Below are 22,870 nucleotides of genomic sequence, written 5' to 3' on the forward strand. Positions count from 1 at the left end.
TTTACATGAACATGTTCATAAAAAGAAAAAATGAAGCAATATTCATAATACAAAAATGAAATAAATTTTAGCTACTAAATAAAAGAATATGTATATTATATATATATATATTATATTATATATATTCATTATATATATTTTTTAATTAAAGTTACTATCCAAGTAATGATGAGAAGAAGGGAATGATTAAGGAACCAAAATATATAGCCATAGTAGAATATAAAATGGTTAAGTTAAAAATATCTGTGTCATTATAGGAGTAGGGAAATACTCGGAAATAAAATAAGGACAGTGCATATCCAAACATGGACAATATCAAACTCTAAGAAGGTGTTAATAAAATATAATGTAAAAAATAAAAGCATGAGTATCTTATAAATTTAATAATTCTACAGTTCAATAATAATAAATTTATTCGTGTCTCTATATACATATATATTATATATATATATATATATATATATATTTTTTTTTGTTATTACTTGCATATGATGATATCTAATAAAATAGTGGAATTTAAACTTATTTTCTTTAACAAATAAAAAGTATAAACCCATAAATGTAATAAAAGACATAAAGGGGATGGAAGAGTAAATCTGATTTATCCTTTCAATTTGAAATAAATATCTGCAATATGAATTAACAATTAAAAAGAAGAAATGAAAGGAAAAGAAAAGAAAAGATAAATATTATATATATATATATATATATATATATATATATATATATATATATATTTATTTATTTATTTATATGTGTGTTTAATTTCATTTTATAAAATCATAAATATTTATATAAACATTCAAAATAATATATATTTACTTGTGAGTCCATATTGGTAGTATATTTACCAAGGGCATAACAAACGCCTGTATATGTTATATGAGTAAAAAAAAATATATATATATATATATATATATATATATATATATATAATGAATATACTCACATATACATATATATATGTATATATTTACCTGAATGGCATCGATTGTCGGAAGAATGTAACTTATGGATGCTAATAACTTGTCGAAAATAGTTACATCCGTTTCTCCATGAATTATGTTATTGATTTGATTTTTTAAGGTGGCATATGCTAGTATTTTCCTTTTTCTAAAATTTATTATATTATTTTTTCTTAAGGAATAATATGTTTTTACATTACTACTGATATTTGTTTTGTTCAAATTTATAGAATTGTTCGAATGTATTTTATTAACATGATAAATTCTGACCTTTTGGCTTGGTTGAAAAGAAAATACATTCTTAATAATAATGCAAAATATTAAAATATAATGATATGTTAAAAACCTACACATTTCTTAAATATATTGAGGAATAAAAAGAAGAAAAGTAAAAAGTACATTATTCATGGCCTATTACATTTTTTACATAATTATAAAATTAAATAAATACATTATTATATATATATATATATATATATTCATATGTTGTACATAAATACAAATAAGAATAAAAGAAATTATAGAATTATTTAAATAAAAATAAATATGTATAATACTATTCTGTATAAATGTTCAAATATGAAATATTTATAAAGTTACTTAATATAATACAATCATATTTATATTATAAGATTAAATAATTTAAGATGAGGTTAAAAATTTTTTTTTTTTTTTTTTTTTGGGGGGGGCTGGAGGAACCTCATATGTACGTATAAATATATATTTTAATAAAAAACATAAAGCATTATAAAAAAAAAAAAAAAAAAAAATACATACATATATATATATATATATATAATATATCCTGTTTGATGATATATTTAATAATTATTTAATTATATAATGATTTACATTATTTTGTTTTAATTAATATTTTATTATATAATAACATTAAAGATGTGAAATAAAAAATGAGAATTGATAAATACACATATTATTGATTTTGTCCAATAATATATATATATATATATATATATATATATATATATATATATATATATGTGTATGTATATTTTGTGTAATTCATTTAAATATGAATATATGATATGATAGAATAGTTGGACATTCTATTAAAATAATAAGCTCATTTTAAATAAAAAAATATTTGTATTTAATTTTTTTTTTTTTTTTTTTTTTTTTTTTTATAAATATATATATATAAATAGTCTTATAAAATTTTAAATATAAAAAATAAACAATTTTATTTCTATTAAATAAATTAATATATATATATATATATATATATATATATATATATATATATTTTTTTTGTTTTTGTGTAGAATGAAAAATAATGAAGAAGAAAATACTATAAGGTCATTAGGATGTAGCGCATTAATCGAATTATTGAATAACAACAACAATGAGTTGTATGAGAATAATGAAGATAGTTATGATGAAAATAGTAGGAATAAAAATTATGTAAAAGAAATAAATTTATTTGAAATAAATAATAGTTTAGAAAATCATTCCGTTGATAGAGAACAAATTTGTTATTCTACAAAATTGTTAAACAAATCACCATATCGTAAATTAAGTGAAAACAAAATTGATTTAATTAATTATAATTTAAGTTTTAATAATAATATAAAGAGTGATTGTTTTAAGAATACTTATTTTGACACAGTTAATAAATATAATCTTTTTTTATCATCGAAAGGGAAATCCAAATATAAAAATAATAATAATTATAAGAGTTATAAATGTTTAATGCCATACAATAATAAGAAAGAAATAAAAAGAAATAAAAGAAGTGTTGATTTAAATTTTTTTTCATCTGAAGAAGATGATATTAACACATATACATTATCAAGAAAAAAAAGAAACAGAAACAGTGAAATTGTAAAAATTTTAAATGCACCAAATAAAAATGATAATATTTCTGATATGGAAGAAACAAAATTAAAAAAGAAAAAAAGAAAACTATGTTATGAGAAAAATATAAATGAAACATTTGATATGGGTAATAATACTTATGAGAAAAACAATATAAAAATATGTAATTTGCAAAAAAAAAAAAAAACTAGCCATAATATGTTATGTGATAATATAAAATCGCCTGACCTTGTGAATAATTTTGTTAATAAAAATGGGAAAGACAGAATATTTATAAAAAAGGAAGAAAATGAAGGAAATGAAGAAAATGAAGAAAATGGAAAAAATGAAGAAAATGGAAAAAATGAAGGAAATGAAAAATTTGATAAAAATGAGAAAAATGAAAAATTTGATAAAAATGAAAAAAATCAAAATATTGATGATATAGAAATATATAACAATTCTGATAAATGTGACAATGAAAAGATAACTAAAAATAAAAATAACATTAAATATAATATCAATATTATGAATAATATTTCAACGAATAAATATAACCATATTATAAATGAAAAGAACAAAAAGAAATGTAAAATATATGATAAGGGGAAATTACTTTGTCCCGATTCCATTGATGAAAATAAAAAATGGCACGATAATATAAATTTGGAAAATATGAATTCAAATAAAAATATTGTTATGTTAGAAGAACGTAAGTTTACTAATGTATGTAATAATGCATATACGCTTATAAAGAATGAGAGAACCAGTGAGAAATTAAATGAACATGAGAATTATACTCCTATTAATTGTCTTATATCCAAAAGGAATGATATAAATATGGAAGATATTAAAAATATAGAAATTGATAAAAATGTAGAAATTGATAAAAATGTAGAAATTGATAAAAATGTAGAAATTGATAAAAATGTAGAAATTGATAAAAATGTAGAAATTGATAAAAATGTAAAAATTGATAAAAATGTAAAAATTGATAAAAATGTAAAAATTGATAAAAATGTAGAAATTGATAAAAATGTAGAAATTGATAAAAATGTAAAAATTGATAAAAATGTTGAAAATTTTGTGTTCCTTGATTTTATTCCAGTGACCGAGGAATATTTAAAAATCAAAGAAACGCTAAATACGTACAAAAATAAAAAGTCACAAGATAACAATACATTGTGTAAAAAGGAAGACGATATGCATATATATTCTATTCCTAAAAGTAACTTAAAAAAAAGTGCAATCCAAAAAGAGTATGAAAAGGATATTGAAAGTAATACCGAAAAAAAAAAAAAAACATATCACAATTCTGAACCATCATATATAAAAGAAGCATATAAGGATTTGAAAAAAAGCATCTTAAGGAAAAACATAAAAATAATTAACTATGATTATGAAAAAAATTTATGTTACATATTGATAAGAAAAGAGTCCACTTAGTAAATAAATAAATAAATAAATATATATATATATATATATATATATATATATATATATATATATGTACATATACATATGTGCAATTTTTTTTTTTTTTCTTTTTTTTTTTTTGTATCACTTATGTTTACATATAAATTCGCATAAACAAAAGGACACTAATAATAACATTTGTGATTATAAATAAATGCAGATATAATACCCTCTATTCAATAAAAAAAAAATAAACATGTGTGCTTAAATAATAATTTGCCCTTTAAAGTTTTAGAATAAAATAAAAATATTTAAAAATTGTATCTATCTTATTTTTATAGAATTTTTTTTAACAAAAACAAAAAAAAAAAAAAAAAAAAAAAAAAATTTTAATTTTTACTATTAATTATATATACATGTATATATATATATATATATATTTATTTATTTATTATGTATTAAAAATTTAATAAAAAATAAAATTGATAGTTCATAAAAAAAAAAAGAAAAAAAAATTAACAACCATATTAAAAAAAAAAAAAAAGAGAAAAAAGAAAAAAGAAAAAAGAAAAAAGAAAATGAAAAAAAAAGAAAGAATTGGGTTCATACATATAAAAAAAAGAGGATGTATATATTAACATATTATAATATTTTAAAAATGTCATGTTGTAATGTTTTTATTAAAACATTAAGGTGTAATAACACATATTTTAATATTAACAAATATAAATTATATTATATTATAATATTATTTATTTATTTTATTTTATTTTTCATACATAAACATTGGTATGATATTTATTAACATAAACATTAATGTGATATTTATTAACATAAACATTTACTTAACATATTTTTGTCATTTTTATTTGAATTATTAGTTAATTGTATATCTACAACATTGGCTTCATTATTATTTGTATTATCTAAATTTGGTAATTTTGATGCAATTTTTTTAAACAAAACTTTTATATTATGTCCAGCTTTAGCACTCGTTTCATGAAACATGGTATTATATTCTTGAGCTTTTTGCATTCCTTCTTCATATGTAACTTTTCTAAGATCACCTAAATCTGTTTTATTTCCTACTAAAGCAATTATAACATCTTTTCCTCTCTCATTCAAAATATCCTGTATCCATTTTGTGGTATTTTCAAAGGATTGTCTATTAGTAATATCATATACAACAATTGCTGCTGCGGAGTCCCTAATATAACTTGGAATTAAACTTCGAAATCTTTCCTGACCTGCAGTGTCCCACAATTGTAAGCGTACAGGACCTTCATCCAAATATAATGTCTTACTCAAAAAATCTATACCAATAGTCGACTACACAAAAAAAAATAAAAAAATAAAAAAATAAAAAAATAAAAAAAATAATACAAACATGTGTATATATATATATATATATATATGAACATGTTCAGGTAACTAGCCATTTATATCTACATAATTAATACATATTTAAAAAAAAAAAAAAAAAATTAACAATTATATTTATGTTAATGTATATTAAAAAAAGCTAGCTATTATAATATTAATGTGTCTTATAAAAAAAAAAAAAAAAAAAAAAAAAAAAATACACACACATTATTATTAAAAATAAATAAAAAAATTTTGATAAGCATATATTTCTTTTAATTAGTTATACTTGGTAATTATTATCAAAGGTATCATACATGAATCTTGTAATTATAGATGTTTTACCAACAGCTTGCTAAAAAAGAAAATATAACAAAATAATGATTTAAATAAAAATGTATATATTTTAATTATTATATTTATTAATTTATTTATTTATTTATTATTATTATTATTTTATTACTTCTCCTAAGAAAACAAGTTTGTATTTATTTAGTCCCGAGTCTAAAAAGAAAAAAAAAAGTAGGAAAAAATGGATATATAAAAAAATGAGATATAATTCATAAAATATATAGAAATATAAATTCTTAAATATTTTTCATTAATCAGTATATACATATATATCTAATAATACAACAAAATAAAGTTTTGAAGTTCAAAAAATATATATGTTATATATAATACTTTTTAGACCACATATATATATATATATATATATAAATATATTCTCATTTTTTATTATTCAATATTTTCTCAGAAAATGAATAGAATAATTTCTACAATTATAATTTGTTCTTAATCTTTCATTCTTTATTTTCTTTTTCTTTTTTGCTTTATTCATTTTTTCTGCTTACTTTGAAATTCATCCATTATATAAATGGGGAAAAAATAAAAAAATATTTTTAATTAAGAATTAGTCTCTAAATATTTTTTTTTAAGTTAAAAGAAAATAAAACGATATACCAATAAAAAATCTATTTTTTCCATAATTATTCCAAGTTGTTTCACTTTTATTTTATATTCTCTTATTTTATTTATTTATTAGTATATTATTTATTTATTTTTTTTTTTTTTTTTGTTTTGTTCTGTTCAAATATAATAATATATATATATATTATATATATTTATTTATTTTATTATGTTATATATTGTACATGTTTATTGAAACAAGCTTTTCCTTTTTTTTGAAAATTAACAAAAAAAATAATATTATATATATATATATAATATATATATTATATAATAATTAATAAAAATATAAATTATAAAAATATATATTAAAATATAAAATTTTCACAAAAAAAAACATATATATGTATATTTATTTTTTTCTTCAATATCATGTAAATTATTTTTGTATTTTATTTTTTTTTATTTTATATTTTTGTAATATTTAATGCATTTTATATTTATATTATTTTTTTTTCATTTTTTTTTTTTTTCATTGCATTTAAAAAAATTATAATATATATATATATATATATATAGTGTAATGAAATATAATAATAAACAACTATAAATGGATATGTGCACGCCAATAAAAAAAAAAGGAAAAATATATATTCATATATATTATATATTATATATATTTATATATTTATATATTATATTATATTATATTTTTTTTTATTATAAAAATAATTCTCTAAAATATTTTAAATTCAAACAAAAGAAAATATTTTATTTTTATAATAAATTATTTTTATTATTTATTCTGTATATATATATATATATATATATGTATATTTTTCATTGAATTATTATATTTTTATTATTTTTTAATTATATATATATATATATATATTTAATATATTTTTTCTCATAATTTTATATGATTATAAAAAGTAAATGTATTTCTTTTGTATCATACTTTAGAATTTGTAAAAAATTGTCCCACCAAAAAATAATTGTTGTATATAACAATAGTAATATAATAATAAAACAATAAAATAAGGAAACAATAAAATATGTATGTTATATATATATATATATATATATAACCATTTCTTTTATTACTTTATATGTTCAATTCTTGACCTTGTATAGTTGTTCATTAAGAATATTCATGTACTGTACATCTATATTGTATGTTGGAGAGTTGCATATAGCTTTATTCATATAATAAAGAATATCATCATATTTATGTATGTTAATATTATTTTTTTCAGTGTAGTCATGTGTTTCAGAATTTTCAATCATGTTTGATTTTTCATTTAACTTTTTGAAATTATTATTATTATTATTAATAGTATTCATATTTTTATCACAATTTGGAGAATAATTAATGGAAGAATTAGATTCATATAAATACTTCCCAACAGATCCAGGTTTACATAATAAACTAGATGCATCTATACATTCTTTTTTAGCCTTCTTGTTTTTGTCCTCATCATTTTTATACATACATACAATATCATCACTATGGTAAATAACTTTATAGTTCATTTTTTTTTTTACGTACGCATCTTTTTCACTACATTTATTTTTATGGTTTGGCTGTAATATAGAAAAATATATATATATATATATATATATATATATTTAAATGTTTTATCAAATTAATTCGTGGTATATTTATTATTATGTGTACCTTTTCTAATTTTGTGGTTGAATTTTTTTCATCAAAAGAATATATTTCTAAGAAATTATTGGATTGTTTGTTGTTCATATTTTGTTCAAATATATTTTTCTCTTGTTTATCATCATATACTTTATTTTTCTTATCGGGAATTTTTATGGTTGTGCTATTGATATTATTATCTCTTGGATATATCTTTTCTTTTTTTCGTGTTTCTTTTACTATTGGTATGTTTGACATTTGCTTAAATTTTAAATCTAAAAAGAGGATATATACATCACATATATATATATATATATATATATATATATATATATATATATATATATATATATATTAATATATATATATTAATATATGTGTATATTTCGTATGTATGTTTTTATTTTTATATTTTATATTTTTGTACTTTTCGTTTTGCTTAAAATCATATTTCTTGAATGTTTTAAAATTATGGGTGATACATTTTTTTTAACTGAATGGATATTTGGAAAAATGGAACTTTTATAATGTTTAACATCTGATGATTGATATAAAAAAAGGTTTTTTCCCTGTTATGAAAACAATAAAAGAAAAGGAATATACAATAAATTAATATTTATAATATGTATATATATATATATGTATATATATATGTAATAGTTAATATATGCTTAGAAAAAAAAGAAAAACCTGAATAGTTTCCATTTTTGTTAGATTCTTTTCAAAACCACACAATTGTGCTTCCCCCTCAAATGCTACAAATATATATATATATATATATGAATGTGTTCATAAATAAATATTTATTTATATATTTTATATCTTTCTTTTTAAAATATATTTATACCTTGTTTATCATTTAAATTTTTATTAATAGGAAGTTTTATTTTTTGACAAACATTCGTATCAGGATGCATTCTATAAATAAATAAATACATACATACATACATACATACATACATACATACATACATATATATATATATATATATATATATATATATATATATTTTTACATATTTGTTTACATTTTATATTACTTATTTTCATCATTCTTCATTTTGAATATTTTTGTACATTTTTCTATAAAACCCAATTTCGAACATTTTCTTTCATGTATTGTTTTTGAGCTTGCATATGAATAAGAACAAGCGGTTTTATTATTGAGAAAATTATATTCATGTTGAATACTTTGTTGATATGGTATATAATTAGGAAGTATGTCGTGTATATTATTAATATTTAATTCTTTTATTTCTCCATTTAATTTTTTTAAGATACATTTGTTGTCTTGGATTTTATAATTTGTATTATTTATTTTATGTGAATTGATACTCGTAGTTGTGTTAATTTTTTTTTTTTCATAAATTTTGTGATTGATATTTTTTTTTGTATGATAATTAGTTATGCTGTTATTTCTTTTCTTCTCTTCAGGGAAACTTTGTTTATAACAATATTTTTTCTTTTGTTTTGTAGGCTTGTATTCGTTTCTATAATTCAGTATAGACTTATATGTGTCATTATTAGTAAAACGTTTTTCATTTATCTTTTTGTTTAAGAATTTTGTTTTTTCATCATTTCGTTCTTTTTCATTAATTTGCTTATTTGAAATTTGGTTTTGTAGTTTTTTCCTTTTCGTCTCATTTGTGTATTTCATATTAGTACTTTTGATATCTACCAAATTTTGATTTTTTTTTTTTTTTTTTTTTTTTGCATCTTTTATATTATTTACCTGACTGGGACAGGTAATTTGCTTGAAATGGCTAGTTGTGCTAACCATTATATAGAATTTAAAAAAAAATAAAAATTATTGTGATATATTAATATTATTATATATATATATATATATATATATATATAATTTTTTTATTATAATTTATTATTTTTTATTTTTTTGTGTATGTGTTTAATATATATTTGAATAAGGACGGTAATATTTATAAGTATTAATTCTACATTTTTCTATTTTTTTGTTTTATATATATATGTTATTATGTAAATAAAATATAAGACATGAATAAATGAAGAACGATTACTAAACTATTATAAATGTATGATTATATATATGTAGAAATATATATTTATTTACTTTTATTTTTACATTTTTCTTTTTTTTCTTAATGCTCCTTAGAGCACAAAAAAGTAGAATTTATCTACAACATATAGTATTTTAATAAAATAAATAAATAAATAAATAAATACATACATATATATATATATATATATATATATATATATATATTACATATTTGGCTTATTTATATTAATATATATTTCTTTAAGTAATTTCTTATACATTAATATGTTTTGTTTTATCTTATATGCACACGATAAAAAAAAAAAAATAAAATAAATTAAAAAAATTAAAAGTACACATATTTCAATGATAAATATACAACAGTTCAAACTTAATTAAATTTTTTTAAAAGGTGATATTATTTGAACATATACATATATATATATATATATATATATATATATATATATATATATATATATTTTTATTGTACTACTTTTAGATTGTTTTTATAATGTTAATAATTTGAAAAAAACATAAAACAAATAAAAAAAAAAAAATAATAAATAATAATAATAATAATAATAAATATATAAATATAAACATTCATTTATGTACATGTAAATTAATGATACACATATATATTTTTCATATTTAAAAAAAAAAAAAAAAAAGTGTATCTTCACTTTTTCATATGTTGGTCCTTTATGTGTTTCATATTTCATTCTAAGGATTTTAAAATATGCTCTGATAAAAATTTATTGGTAGATCTACATGTGATTTTTAATAAACATCCATATTGTTGTGATAATATTAAGGAAGCTTTACATAAAACATATGTGTCGTTTAAAAATTGTGCTGACAATAACATATTATGGTTATTTGAGTTATTTTCTACATAATCTGTTTGATCACATGCGACCATATTTAATGTGTTTAATAATCCTACAACAGCTTGTTGTATATTTTGAAAGTTCAAGCTAAATTTGCTGACAACTTCTGCATTGTAGTTGTGCATACTATCCCAGATATGTTTAAATTCACCATGTCTTAATATTTTTGGATTTATAAAATCTACGATTTGTATACTAAATGGGTTAATGGAATAGGAGTCAGGGAATCCTTCATCGTGTTCATTTTCTTTAACTAAGAAATGTAATGATATTTGGAAGTTTTGATTAACAGCAAATGAGTCGACATTATTTTGTAAATTGTGATTATTTTGATCATTTGTATCATTGTTGTTGTGATTATGTGTATCCGTTTTTTCAAAAGGTATATTTTTTTTTAAAATAACATATAATTGTTGAGGTGTATTGTAATATAAATTATCAATAGTTGTTTTTTCTAGGATGGTCCATTTATTTTCTGATGAATGCATTTGTACATTTAGATTCGATAAAATTTGTTCACTTAATGTATTATGTATAGTAAATTCTAAAACAAGATGTTGATTATAAATAAATTTTTTGAGAAACACAGTATATTCAGCTTCACTTTCTGTTAAGGGTATTGATTTATTAATTATATTAATATTTGATAAATTATACATGTCAATATATTTGGACATATTATTTATATATAATGTATCAGGTGTTAGATCTATATATTTGTTAATATTTGAAATAGAGTTAGTATTAGTTAAATTAGGTATTTCATTATATGATGTTTTATTTTTTTTGTTAATAAATGGAGAAGAGACATAATCTTTATTATTTAGATCATTTGATGCTATAATTTGTTCTTTAACATGTTGGTATGAGAATTCTTCCTTAGGATCTTTTTCAATATGATTTGAAATAAAATATAAGAGTTGATCAATATTAGTGTTTTGATCATATTCCAAGAGTTGATCGATTAAATTATTATTTGAATAATGGATATTATTATGTTCGTTTATGTTTTCGTTATTTTGTAATTTTTCTTCATATTCATTTGATATTTGTTTATTAGAAGTATCTAGTTCTTTAATTTTTTCCTTTAACATGTAGTAGAAAAAATTGGTTCTATCCCTAACTTCGTCATCATTATCAGCTAGTAAACAATTTAATAGAACAAGAATATCTTTTGAGTTTTCTGCACATTTTAGAGCTATATAAAATAAGGCATACATTCCATCAATTCTGATTGTTGAGTTTTCTAAAAGTAGACGATTATATATATATCTAATATATTTGGATGGGTTTTTGGTTTTAGGTATATGCATTAATAAGAATCTAATGACTTTTAATAATAAAGCATGATATTCACAATCTTCAATAAATTCACATAATTGTAATATGGCTGTTTCTTCGGCATTTGGTAAATTGGTTATTATTAAAATAATAGAATCGATTGTACTAGCTTTAAATTGGTATGATTCATCATCTCTTAAATTATTGGACAAAAAGTTAAGTATAATATTACATTTATTTGGATATATAAAACAAAGATTTTTAACTTCTTCAATAATTTTTATTTTGAATGTTGTATTATCTGCTGTCATGTAATTATTAATTTGATTTAATAATTTATCAATACTTGTTTCATTTCCTGTTTTTAATAGGGTAGTAAAGGCTAATACACATATACTTTTATTATTATCATATAGAAGATTTTCAATATCTTGATTTAATTTGGATACAACATATGGTCGATGATGAGCAAGTTTATTTATTTGTCTAATAATTGAAAATTTATCTACAATTTTGGATGATAATAAAAACAGTTGACAAACCTTGATACATTCATTTAAAATATCTACATTAAAAACGGTGGTGGTGTTTTTTCCTTCTTGATCATAGATGGCTAGTTCAAAGATACACTTAATACATTCAAATAAGATAATTGCATCTTTATTATTTTTGAGACAATTTTTAAGATAATCAAAGCATACTTTGGTCGTAGGATGTATGAATTTATTTTTATTAACAGAATGGTCGTTATTATTATAAGTATTATTATTATTATTATTATTATTATTATTATTAATATTATGATGATGATTTTTATTAGTAGTACTACTAATAGCAGTATTATTAATATTTTGTTTGTTATTATGTGGATAATGTTGAGAATATGTATCCTTATTATAATATATATTATGATTAAATATATTTCTATTATTATTAATATTAAGAATATTGTTGTTGTTATTCATTTCGCTATGTACCTCTGTACAATATATTAGATATGAAGCATATTTTATTAGAAGACAATTAGCTAATGAGCTTGATAGAGTGTGTGAATTTTTTGTATAAGAGTTGATAATTTTTTCGAGTGCTAATTTATCTTGATTTTTAATAGAACATAATAAGGTAAGAGCATGAAATTGTATCATAGGATGTTTACTATTTATACATTCACTAACTTCATTAATCCATTTCTTAACAATATCTGATGATGTATTATTATATAAATTTAAACCACATAATAATGCTGACGTAGATACAAATGGATTTCTATCAACAACTGCTGTTTTTAAATATCTTTCAATTTGTGTAGCTAGCGAAAAATCAATAATTTTACTTAAGACTCTTATAGCATTAGCTCGATAACAATCATTAGCTGAATTCATATCTTTTGTTAAAGAACTAGTTACTATAAATATTTCCTTTTCACTTACGGGTAAATTTTTTATTAATAAATATATCATCCTTCTTAACCTTTCATTGTTCGATTGAAATAATTTCGTTATACTAAAAAATATATCTGTACATTCCTGACTTGTTAATATATCATCTCCTTTATTTATCAAATATAATATCTTCGTTAATATTTGTAAACATTTTTGTGTATTCAAAGGATAACTAGAAAACACCCTTGTCTCTTGTAATATGCTTGCTTTATCTCCTTCATGGGGATTTACAAAATTCTTCTCGTCGTCATTCTTGTATTCCTTCAGCAAATTTTTCTGTAGTTTGTTTTTAATACTCATGGATTTCAGCATTTTTACAAAAAAAAAAAAAAAAAATAAAAATAAATAATAAATAAATAAAAAATAAAATGTAAAAAATAAAATGTAAAAAATAAAATGTAAAAAATAATATGTAAAAAATAAAATGTAAAAAATAAAATGTAAAAAATAAAATGTAAAAAATAAAATGTAAAAAATAAAATGTAAAAAATAAAATATAAGAGAAAAAAATATAGGAAGGACGGATGGGCGTGAACAGCAGGAAGGAATTATAACTATCCCTATATTACATATATGTAATATATATATATATATATATATAAATAAATATTATATTTTTTCCTTATATCCTTATTTGTATAATATTAAATATATAGTACATTTTAAAACAATCCTATTCTTTTATATATATATATATATTAATATATCATTTTTGTATATCTTCAAAGATATAAACAAATAAATAAAAAAAAAAAAAAAAATATATATATATATATATATATAATATATATATTATAAATTATTGGTATGTTATATTAAAATATGAAACATCTGTTTTTCTCATTTAGCATACATACATACATATATATATATATATATATATATATATATATATATATATTTATTTATTTATTTATTTATTTATTATTTTTTTTTTTTTCTAATTCCACCCACACTTTTTTGAAAGTAAATATTTTCTTATTGAATTATATAATAAAAACAACAAAAAAAAAGAAAAAAAAAAAAAAAAAAAATATATATATATATATATTTATATATATATAGCATTATATTTTTCATCATATATATATATTTTTTATTTATTATCACAAATTGAAAAAAAAAAAAAATGAAATTAATTTATTAAAAAAATATTTTTTATAAAAAATAAATATGTATATAATATATTATATATATATATATATATATATATATATATATATATATATATATATATGTATTTATATAAAGAATATAATATTTGCATTATCATGTAAATTTTGTTAAAATATATTTTTTATTTTATAAAATTTTTTTGTTTGTACATATATATATATAATAAAAAGAAAAAAAATATAAAATATATATTATATATGTATACATATATATATATAATATATACATAATTAGTTATATGTTAATTTTATTTTTTGATAATATTTTTAAAAATATTTGTGCCTATATAATAAAGGAAGAATTTTATTATATAATAATAAAAGATTTATAAAAATATATATATATTTATTTATATTTTATTTATAATTTAGTGACAAATTATTCAACCGGAATAAAAAAGAAAGTATGGATGAATATGAAAAAAATAAAAATAAATAAATAAATAAATAAACAAACAAAATATATTATATATATATAATATATGTATTTATTTATGTATGTATGGTAATATGAAAATAATTGTATTATATATTAATAATAATAATACCCATAATTCATAATATATTAATTATATATATTATTATTTTGAATAGTTTACTTTTTTTTAAAAAAATATATTGACTTTAATTATTATATAATGTTATACAAGAATTAAACTTAGAGAAATATGTATATATAATAAAATAATAATAAAAAGGTAAACAGATGAAAGGAACAAACAAAAAAAAAAAAAAATAAAAAAAAAAAAAAAAAAAAGATGCAATTAATATATATAACCTATTTTTATTTATTGTAGTTTTCTTTCTTTATGTTAATTCTATATATATATATATATATATATATATATATATATTTATTTATTTATTTATTATTTTTTTTTTTTTTTATGTCTACTTTTTTAAGTTATTATTCCATATATAATGTCTGTATTATATATTTAGTAAATTAAACAAAAGTAATGTCATCAATAGTTATTAAAGGTATTATAAAAATATGTACACTTTTTTAATAATTTAAAAAAGAATTTTTTATTTATTTAATTACACAGAAGGGGACATATATATAAATACATAAAAATATATTATATATATATATGTGTATATATATATGTATGTATGTATTTATTTGTGTGTAATGATTTCTTTATAGAATCGATCTATTAAAAACTACTATTGTTCAACAACATAAGTTGTTATATAAATAAAATTATATTTGTTCAAAATTCTGGTAATTATATAATTTTAAGTTTTTTTTTTTTTTTTTTTTTTTTTTTTTATTATTTCTAGAATATATATTGGAAACTTTCCTTTTTTATCACAAAAAAAAAAAAAAAAAAATAAAAAAAAAAATAAAAAAAAAAATAAAAAAAAAAATAATAATAATAAAATATAAAACAAAATTAAAAAAATTTATAAAATTTATAAATTAAATATAAAAAACATGTTAGTGAATATATTTTCTTTATGTAACATATGAAATATATATATATATATATATATATAAATAAAAAGAAAACTTATTTTAAACTTAATAAGAACTAAGATTATTTATAAAGTATAAAAAGGAAATATGCACATATATATATATATATATATATATATATACATATATATATGTGTACATTTTTGATACCTCTCTATGTGTTTGAATATCCTCATCATTGTTTCCTTTTTTTTTTTTTTTTTTTTTTTTTTTAAACATTTATATAATTATACAATTTGAATGGTCATGGATTCATAGGGTCCATATGCTTCCTCCAACTGATTCATAAGAAGATACAAAAAATAAAAAAAAAAAAAAAAAAAAGCAAAAAAAATGAAGTCATATACATATAAATATATATATATATATATATATATATATATACATACATATGTTTTATTTTGTATACCCTTTTAGACCTTGGTTATATTTTGGATGTCATTCATTTTTAAGAAAATATCATTATTGTCCAGAGTAAAATTATTTATATGGTCCACATCTTTTTTCTTTCCTACAATATTATTATGGTGGACTTCATTTTGTTTCGTGTGATTTTTTTTTTTCTTTGTCCCTGTTGATTTATTTTCATACCTAGATATATCTCCTAATTCTCTTGGACCATATTTATATTCTGTATTATAAGAATCTACGATATTTTCCTTGTTTGAAAAATATTGAAACTCTAAATCACTGTAATCAAATGTTGAACAGCTTGAATTTTTTACCGAACTTTCTTTTATACTATCATCTAATGTTATAGATGAAGACTTATTATAAATCTTTATATTATTATGAACAGAAAAATAAGCACATGGTTTTTTTTCATTATTATAATTTTTATCATCAAATGTTTCCGTTTGAGTTGTGTCTATGCTTTCTCCGTTTATTAATTCTTCCAAAATTTTATCTTCTTGTTCTTTTTTAAATGAACACAAAGATTCATTGGGACCATATTTTGTACTATCATATATTTTTGCTTCTTCGATATTTTTACAAGAAAAAGAATTCTTACCATGTCTATATAAATTATTACTCATATCATTATCGTTAAAATTATGAACATTCTTTTTTTTTTTGTCTTCTTTTATATCATACTTTATGGATTCATTGTTATTATTATATGTATGTATATTATATGATGGTATATTTTTTTGTGTAGCATCATCATTCTTTTTCTTTCCAATAAATATATTATCATATCCAGTGTTCACACTTTCTATAACATTTCTTTTGTCATAATTAACATTTTTATCTTCTCTATATATTGCTCTATTATTTATTTTCTTTTTTATCATCTCTACATCGTTATCGTCATCGTCATATACATCATCATCTACATCGTCATCGTTATCTACATCGTCATCTACATCGTTATCTACATCGTCATCTACATCGTTATCTACATCGTCATCTACATCGTTATCTACATCCACATCGACATCCCTTTGATAGCTACATTTTTTAACTCTTTCCTTTTTGTTGACAAACATTTTAGTACACGTATCCTCCTTATCATCATTATTAGTCATATCATAATTATTAAGGCCACTTTTCTTTTTATCATTACTCATCATCAAAACCTTTTCTTTATCCTTATGCATATCCAACATATTTTTATTATCAAAATAATTTAATGTATCCATATAATATTTCATAGGAGTGTCTGTCCTTTTTTCGATACTATTATTTTTATGATGATAAGTATTATTCATAAAGTTGTTAATAATAATATTATTGCTAATATCCAAAGAATTTTTTTTTTCCTTTCTATATATTTCTACATCTACTTTTTTGTCAATCTGTTTATATGAATCCTCTCCCTTCAGCACATCTCCTACTTGTTCTTCTTTTTCGTTTAAGATGTTGATAAGATCATTTTTATATAAATCTCTTCTTTTTCCTGTTGATATATTTAAATTATTGTGCTTCAAACAATCATAAGTAGTTTTGTTTTTAAAATTAAATTTCTTGTCAGATGTAAGAGAATCTGTCTCTTTAGTCAAATCTGGATTATGTCTTAATTCAATTTTATGATCTTCATTTTTATATGTACTACCATAGGAAGAATTAATACAACTATCGTTGTATTTGTTGTATATATGGTACTTGTTGTATTTATTATATTCGTTGTATTTATCATAGTTTGATGCTTTTTCGGATTCAACTATATCATGTGTAATATTTTTATTAAGACATTCCTTCGTGTTATTTATATCATCATAATATTTATTTTTCATATTTCTTTCATTCTTTTCTTTTTTATGATCTAAATTATTGTCATCCAATATTTTATTTATTTTTAATAATAACCTTGGCAACATATTTTTCTTTTCATCTTTTTTCATATTCATATCCTTATCATTAATATTGTTTCTACATTTAGTACTATTCATTGTGTTATCTCTTTTGTTTTTTTTTTTTTTATAATTTAAGCGCTCTAAAAAGATGTTATATTCTTCTTCATATTTATTAATATATTCGTTACTATTTTTATCATTTTGTTTTATAAAAAGGTCCTTACCCATATCATTATTTTTATTATTATTATTATTGTACAAATTCATATATTTAATAGGTGCATCCACATTATTTTTATTGTGAACCGTATCTATCTTTTTAAAATGCTTACTTTCTCTTGATATATTATTCCATTTTTCTTGTGATAATATTGTTGTCTTATCCTGATGCCACCTAAAATTAATATCTTCCACATTTATATTTTTTCCGGATAATACGTTTATCCTGTCCTTCTTATAATGTGTAACATATTCATTATGGCTTTCATTATTCATCTTATCACAATCATAATTATATATATGTTCAATCTTTTTTATGTCTCTACATTTTTTTCCTTCTTCTTTTACATAAGTACTGTCATTTATTTTTTTTTCCTCCTTATTTTCTACCTTTTCAAGGTTATTCAGGTCGTTTCTATTATTATTTAACATGGGATTTATAACAATATCTTTTGTAAATGTATCCTTTTTCTTAATACATTTTTGTTCTTTGTACTTTTTGCTTATCAGATCGCTCATTTTGAATGTCGTTTTGGCTAGTACCTCTTTGGTGTCATGCATTTGCTTTTTATAATTTTTCAAAATTTTTTTCATGTTGTCTATATCATATAAAAATAAAGAACTAGATTTCTTTTGATTGTAATGTATAAAATCTTCTGTATCTCTTATATTTGAGCACTTGTTTTGTACGTTTTTCATATCTCCATTTGTTTTGTCATTCATGTGTTTGTTTTTTTTTAAATAAGTAATATAATTATGGTAGTTATATATATTCCTATCGCTGTTTTTTTTCCCGCTGTTATTATCATCATTGTTATCATTATTATCGTCATCATCATCATCGCTATTATCACCGTTATCGTTATCGTCATTGTCTTCGTCTTCGTCTTCTTCTTCGTCTTCTTCTTCGTCTTCTTCGTCATCTTCGTCGTCTTCTTCGGCATCTTCTTCTTCATCTATATTTTCGTTAGTGTTATGAAGTTCGTGTTCATGTTCATGTTCATGATGATGATCATCATCATCGTTATCTTCTTCGTCTTCCTCATCTTCTTCTTCCTCCTCTTCTTCTTCCTCCTCTTCTTCATCCTCCTCCTCTTCTTCTTTATTATCTTTATATACATTTCCATCATTATCTACATCTTCTTCATTATTCACATTCATATTACGTTCAACATTTTTAATATTACTCATGCCATTCTTGTCGTTTTTATAAGTATCCAGATTAGCTTTTCCTTCGTCAAAATATCTATTATCATCATAGATGTTATCATCGTATATATGACTGTATGTCCTTCTGTTCGCTTGTTTGTTAAATGTGTGTCCTTTTGTACGTCTGATGCTGTCAGCAGAATCTGCATTTTGGTTATACACATCAACATTTTCATTACCTTTATATATATTATTATTATTATTATTATTATTATTGTTGTGGATAAGGAGTTCATTTTTGTTATAAAATATTTTTTCATTCATCGTTTTGTATTTATTGCAATACTTATTTATATCTTCCTGATGATTAAATTGCATGTTCATATCTTTTTTGTGTACAGGATCACATTTTTTACTATTCTTTTTCTTTTTATTATTTTTATTTTTGTCATAAGTACCTTTAGCGTTTTCTTCAAAACTATTGCTGATGATAAAAATTTCTTTCTGTTCTTCTGCACGATTATTTTTACATTTTCGTGTACAATTATTTGAGTTTACAATAATATGATCCTTGTGTGCATGTCGTCTATTATTATAGGGGATATTATCATTATTATGAATATCATTATTATTATTATTTATATTATGATTGTTGTGGTCGTAATAACCTTTGGGAACTACACCAATTTGTCTATTCATCTTGTATTCTTTATTGATCTCGTGAGATGTTGCACTTGGTATATTCATCATATGATTTTTTGGAATTGTTATATTTTTTTTTTTTTGAATATTGGCTATATAATTCTTACTATTATATTCCTTATTCTTTGTACTAATGTGTTGTATTTCTTTATCATTGTTATAAGGAAGATATTGATCACCCATATTGTTATTTTTATTAATTTGCATATCATCAAATTTAGTACTTCTATTATTTTGATGGATATCCATATTATTATCCATGTTGTTATTATATTTATCTTGATCCACATCGTTTTTGTATTTATCTTGATCCACATCGTTTTTGTATTTATCTTCATCCACATCATTGTTATATTTGTGTTGTTCGACATTGGTTTGGTCATACATTCTTATATTCTCACTTTTTTTCATAATTTCTAGTTTGTCTATATTTCCAGAATGTTCCATATGTTCTATATTGTCCAAATCTTGGTTATTTTGCATGAGTTCATTTTGGTCTTTACCCTCCCCATTTTTTATTTCTTGTACATTTTCGATTTTGGAGATTTCATTTTTTTTGACTGAGCAGCAATTAATTTTCCCTTTAAAATTATTCTTCATCATATAAAAGAGTAATTCATAATCGTTTTTGAGACATGAGCGTGAATACTTGTTAGTCTTCTCCTTATTATTTTTCTCGTTGTCAATGATGAGCGTGTTTTTATTATTTTTGGTACTCGTTGAGGATAAGTTATGTTGATTTTCCATATCATTATATTTTCCAATAATTTTTGTGTTACCACCATTGTTATTGTTATTGTTATTGTTATTGTTATTGTGATTGTTATTGTGATTATGAGTAGTATTAATTATACTTCTACTACCCTCATTATTATTATTATTATTAATATTGTTGTTATTGTTATTGTTATTATTATTATTGTTGTTGTTGGTGGTGGTTGAGGTAGAGATTGAAGATATGTTTTTAAAAAAGTCCCAATTATTAGATAGTAAATATATCCATCTACTTTTTACTTTCTCATGCCACAAAAACTTTGAATTCTGTAAACTGAAATTATTCAACATTTCTGTTACCCATGGATGATCTAATACATTTTGTAGACTGAGTCTTTCTATTGGATTTGATGATGTTAGTTTTACAAATAAATCCCAAGCCTTTAAATTTTCTCTGAATCTACTAGGTGGTTTAGAATGTCTTAAATTATGAACTGTCTTTAAAATGGTTTGTGCTACCTTCGAACATTCTATACCTTTTTGTCTACATACAAATCTTCCAGATATAAATAATATCATATTCATACCTAGAGCATAATTATCTATTTTTTCTGTCATGGGACCAGTATTTCTTAATACTTCTGGAGGATTAATTTCTAATGTACCTGGCCATTCAGTTGGATGTAAATTACATGAATCGATGTGTTCTGACCAACCAAAATCTGCTATTACAATACGTTTATTATCATATCTTAATATATTCGTAGGTTTTAGATCTCGATGTACTATATTCATTTCTTGTATATACCACATCCCTTGTAATAATTGAATAAAATATAAAAATGCTTCATTCATATTACTAGATAAATTTTCTTTCCATAAAGTACCATCATTTGCAAAATCTTGTATTAATATCCATCCTTCTTTTCCTCCTATAACTTTATGTAATTTAATAACACCAGGACATTGACATATTGATAAATTTATTATTTCTTTAGTAAACATTTCTACAATTCTATTAAAAGATTCTTTGGGGAATTGATTAGGTTGTAATAACTTAGCTGCATATATTTCATTCGTTATTTTATGTTTTACTTTCCAAACTTGAGCATATGTTCCTTTACCTAAATTACTTAATACTATATAATCTTTAAAACAACTATCATTCGTTCTCACAATACGTATATGATTATGTAACACACTAGGTAATTGTAACACATCATTATTTGTTGATAAATTTGATCCAACCTTTATTTCTTCATTCTTTCTATTCTTAATATTGTATTGTCTCTTGTAATAATTTTCATTGTATTCACTACTATCCTTATTCTGATGTTGATTCATTGCCTTGACGTTTTTCTTATTGTTAGAATAATCCAT

The 22,870-nt window shown here is 19.9% G+C and overlaps 6 protein-coding genes across 6 annotated transcripts in view; 1 reads left to right on the forward strand and 5 right to left on the reverse strand.

Annotated features, from left to right (window-relative positions):
- PF3D7_1144700 (apicoplast import protein Tic20, putative) overlaps nucleotides 1-1,319 on the reverse strand; it is a gene marked incomplete at both ends in the record, with an annotated part of 1,470 nt that extends 151 nt beyond the window's left edge. Inside the window, 4 exons of the mRNA XM_001348090.2 lie at nucleotides 156-322; nucleotides 483-627; nucleotides 823-869; nucleotides 978-1,319. Of these exons, the coding sequence (XP_001348126.2) occupies nucleotides 156-322; nucleotides 483-627; nucleotides 823-869; nucleotides 978-1,319 (701 nt within the window). The remainder of the gene's footprint in view (nucleotides 1-155; nucleotides 323-482; nucleotides 628-822; nucleotides 870-977) is intronic.
- A 930-nt stretch (nucleotides 1,320-2,249) lies between these two features.
- Nucleotides 2,250-4,226, forward strand: PF3D7_1144800 (conserved Plasmodium protein, unknown function; the record flags this gene model as incomplete). The annotated part of the gene is made up of 1 exon (XM_001348091.2): nucleotides 2,250-4,226. The coding sequence occupies one exon, from the start codon at nucleotides 2,250-2,252 to the stop codon at nucleotides 4,224-4,226; it is 1,977 nt and encodes a 658-aa protein (XP_001348127.2).
- A 798-nt stretch (nucleotides 4,227-5,024) lies between these two features.
- PF3D7_1144900 (ras-related protein Rab-6) lies at nucleotides 5,025-6,428 on the reverse strand (the record flags this gene model as incomplete). Its single annotated transcript, XM_001348092.2, has 4 exons — nucleotides 5,025-5,525; nucleotides 5,848-5,913; nucleotides 6,022-6,062; nucleotides 6,413-6,428. The coding sequence occupies 4 exons, from the start codon at nucleotides 6,426-6,428 to the stop codon at nucleotides 5,025-5,027; spliced, it is 624 nt and encodes a 207-aa protein (XP_001348128.2).
- Nucleotides 6,429-7,583: 1,155 nt separating this feature from the next.
- PF3D7_1145000 (conserved Plasmodium protein, unknown function) lies at nucleotides 7,584-9,898 on the reverse strand (the record flags this gene model as incomplete). The annotated part of the gene is made up of 6 exons (XM_001348093.2): nucleotides 7,584-8,054; nucleotides 8,149-8,393; nucleotides 8,546-8,687; nucleotides 8,809-8,873; nucleotides 8,966-9,036; nucleotides 9,159-9,898. The coding sequence occupies 6 exons, from the start codon at nucleotides 9,896-9,898 to the stop codon at nucleotides 7,584-7,586; spliced, it is 1,734 nt and encodes a 577-aa protein (XP_001348129.2).
- A 958-nt stretch (nucleotides 9,899-10,856) lies between these two features.
- PF3D7_1145100 (coatomer subunit gamma, putative) lies at nucleotides 10,857-14,063 on the reverse strand (the record flags this gene model as incomplete). Its single annotated transcript, XM_001348094.1, has 1 exon — nucleotides 10,857-14,063. One exon carries the CDS (start codon nucleotides 14,061-14,063, stop codon nucleotides 10,857-10,859), a length of 3,207 nt encoding a protein of 1,068 aa, XP_001348130.1.
- A 2,759-nt stretch (nucleotides 14,064-16,822) lies between these two features.
- Nucleotides 16,823-22,870, reverse strand: PF3D7_1145200 (serine/threonine protein kinase, putative; the record flags this gene model as incomplete). Its single annotated transcript, XM_001348095.2, has 1 exon — nucleotides 16,823-22,870. The coding sequence occupies one exon, from the start codon at nucleotides 22,868-22,870 to the stop codon at nucleotides 16,823-16,825; it is 6,048 nt and encodes a 2,015-aa protein (XP_001348131.2).

Source organism: Plasmodium falciparum (assembly GCF_000002765.6).
Source record: "Plasmodium falciparum 3D7 genome assembly, chromosome: 11".
Classification (NCBI taxonomy): domain Eukaryota; phylum Apicomplexa; class Aconoidasida; order Haemosporida; family Plasmodiidae; genus Plasmodium; species Plasmodium falciparum.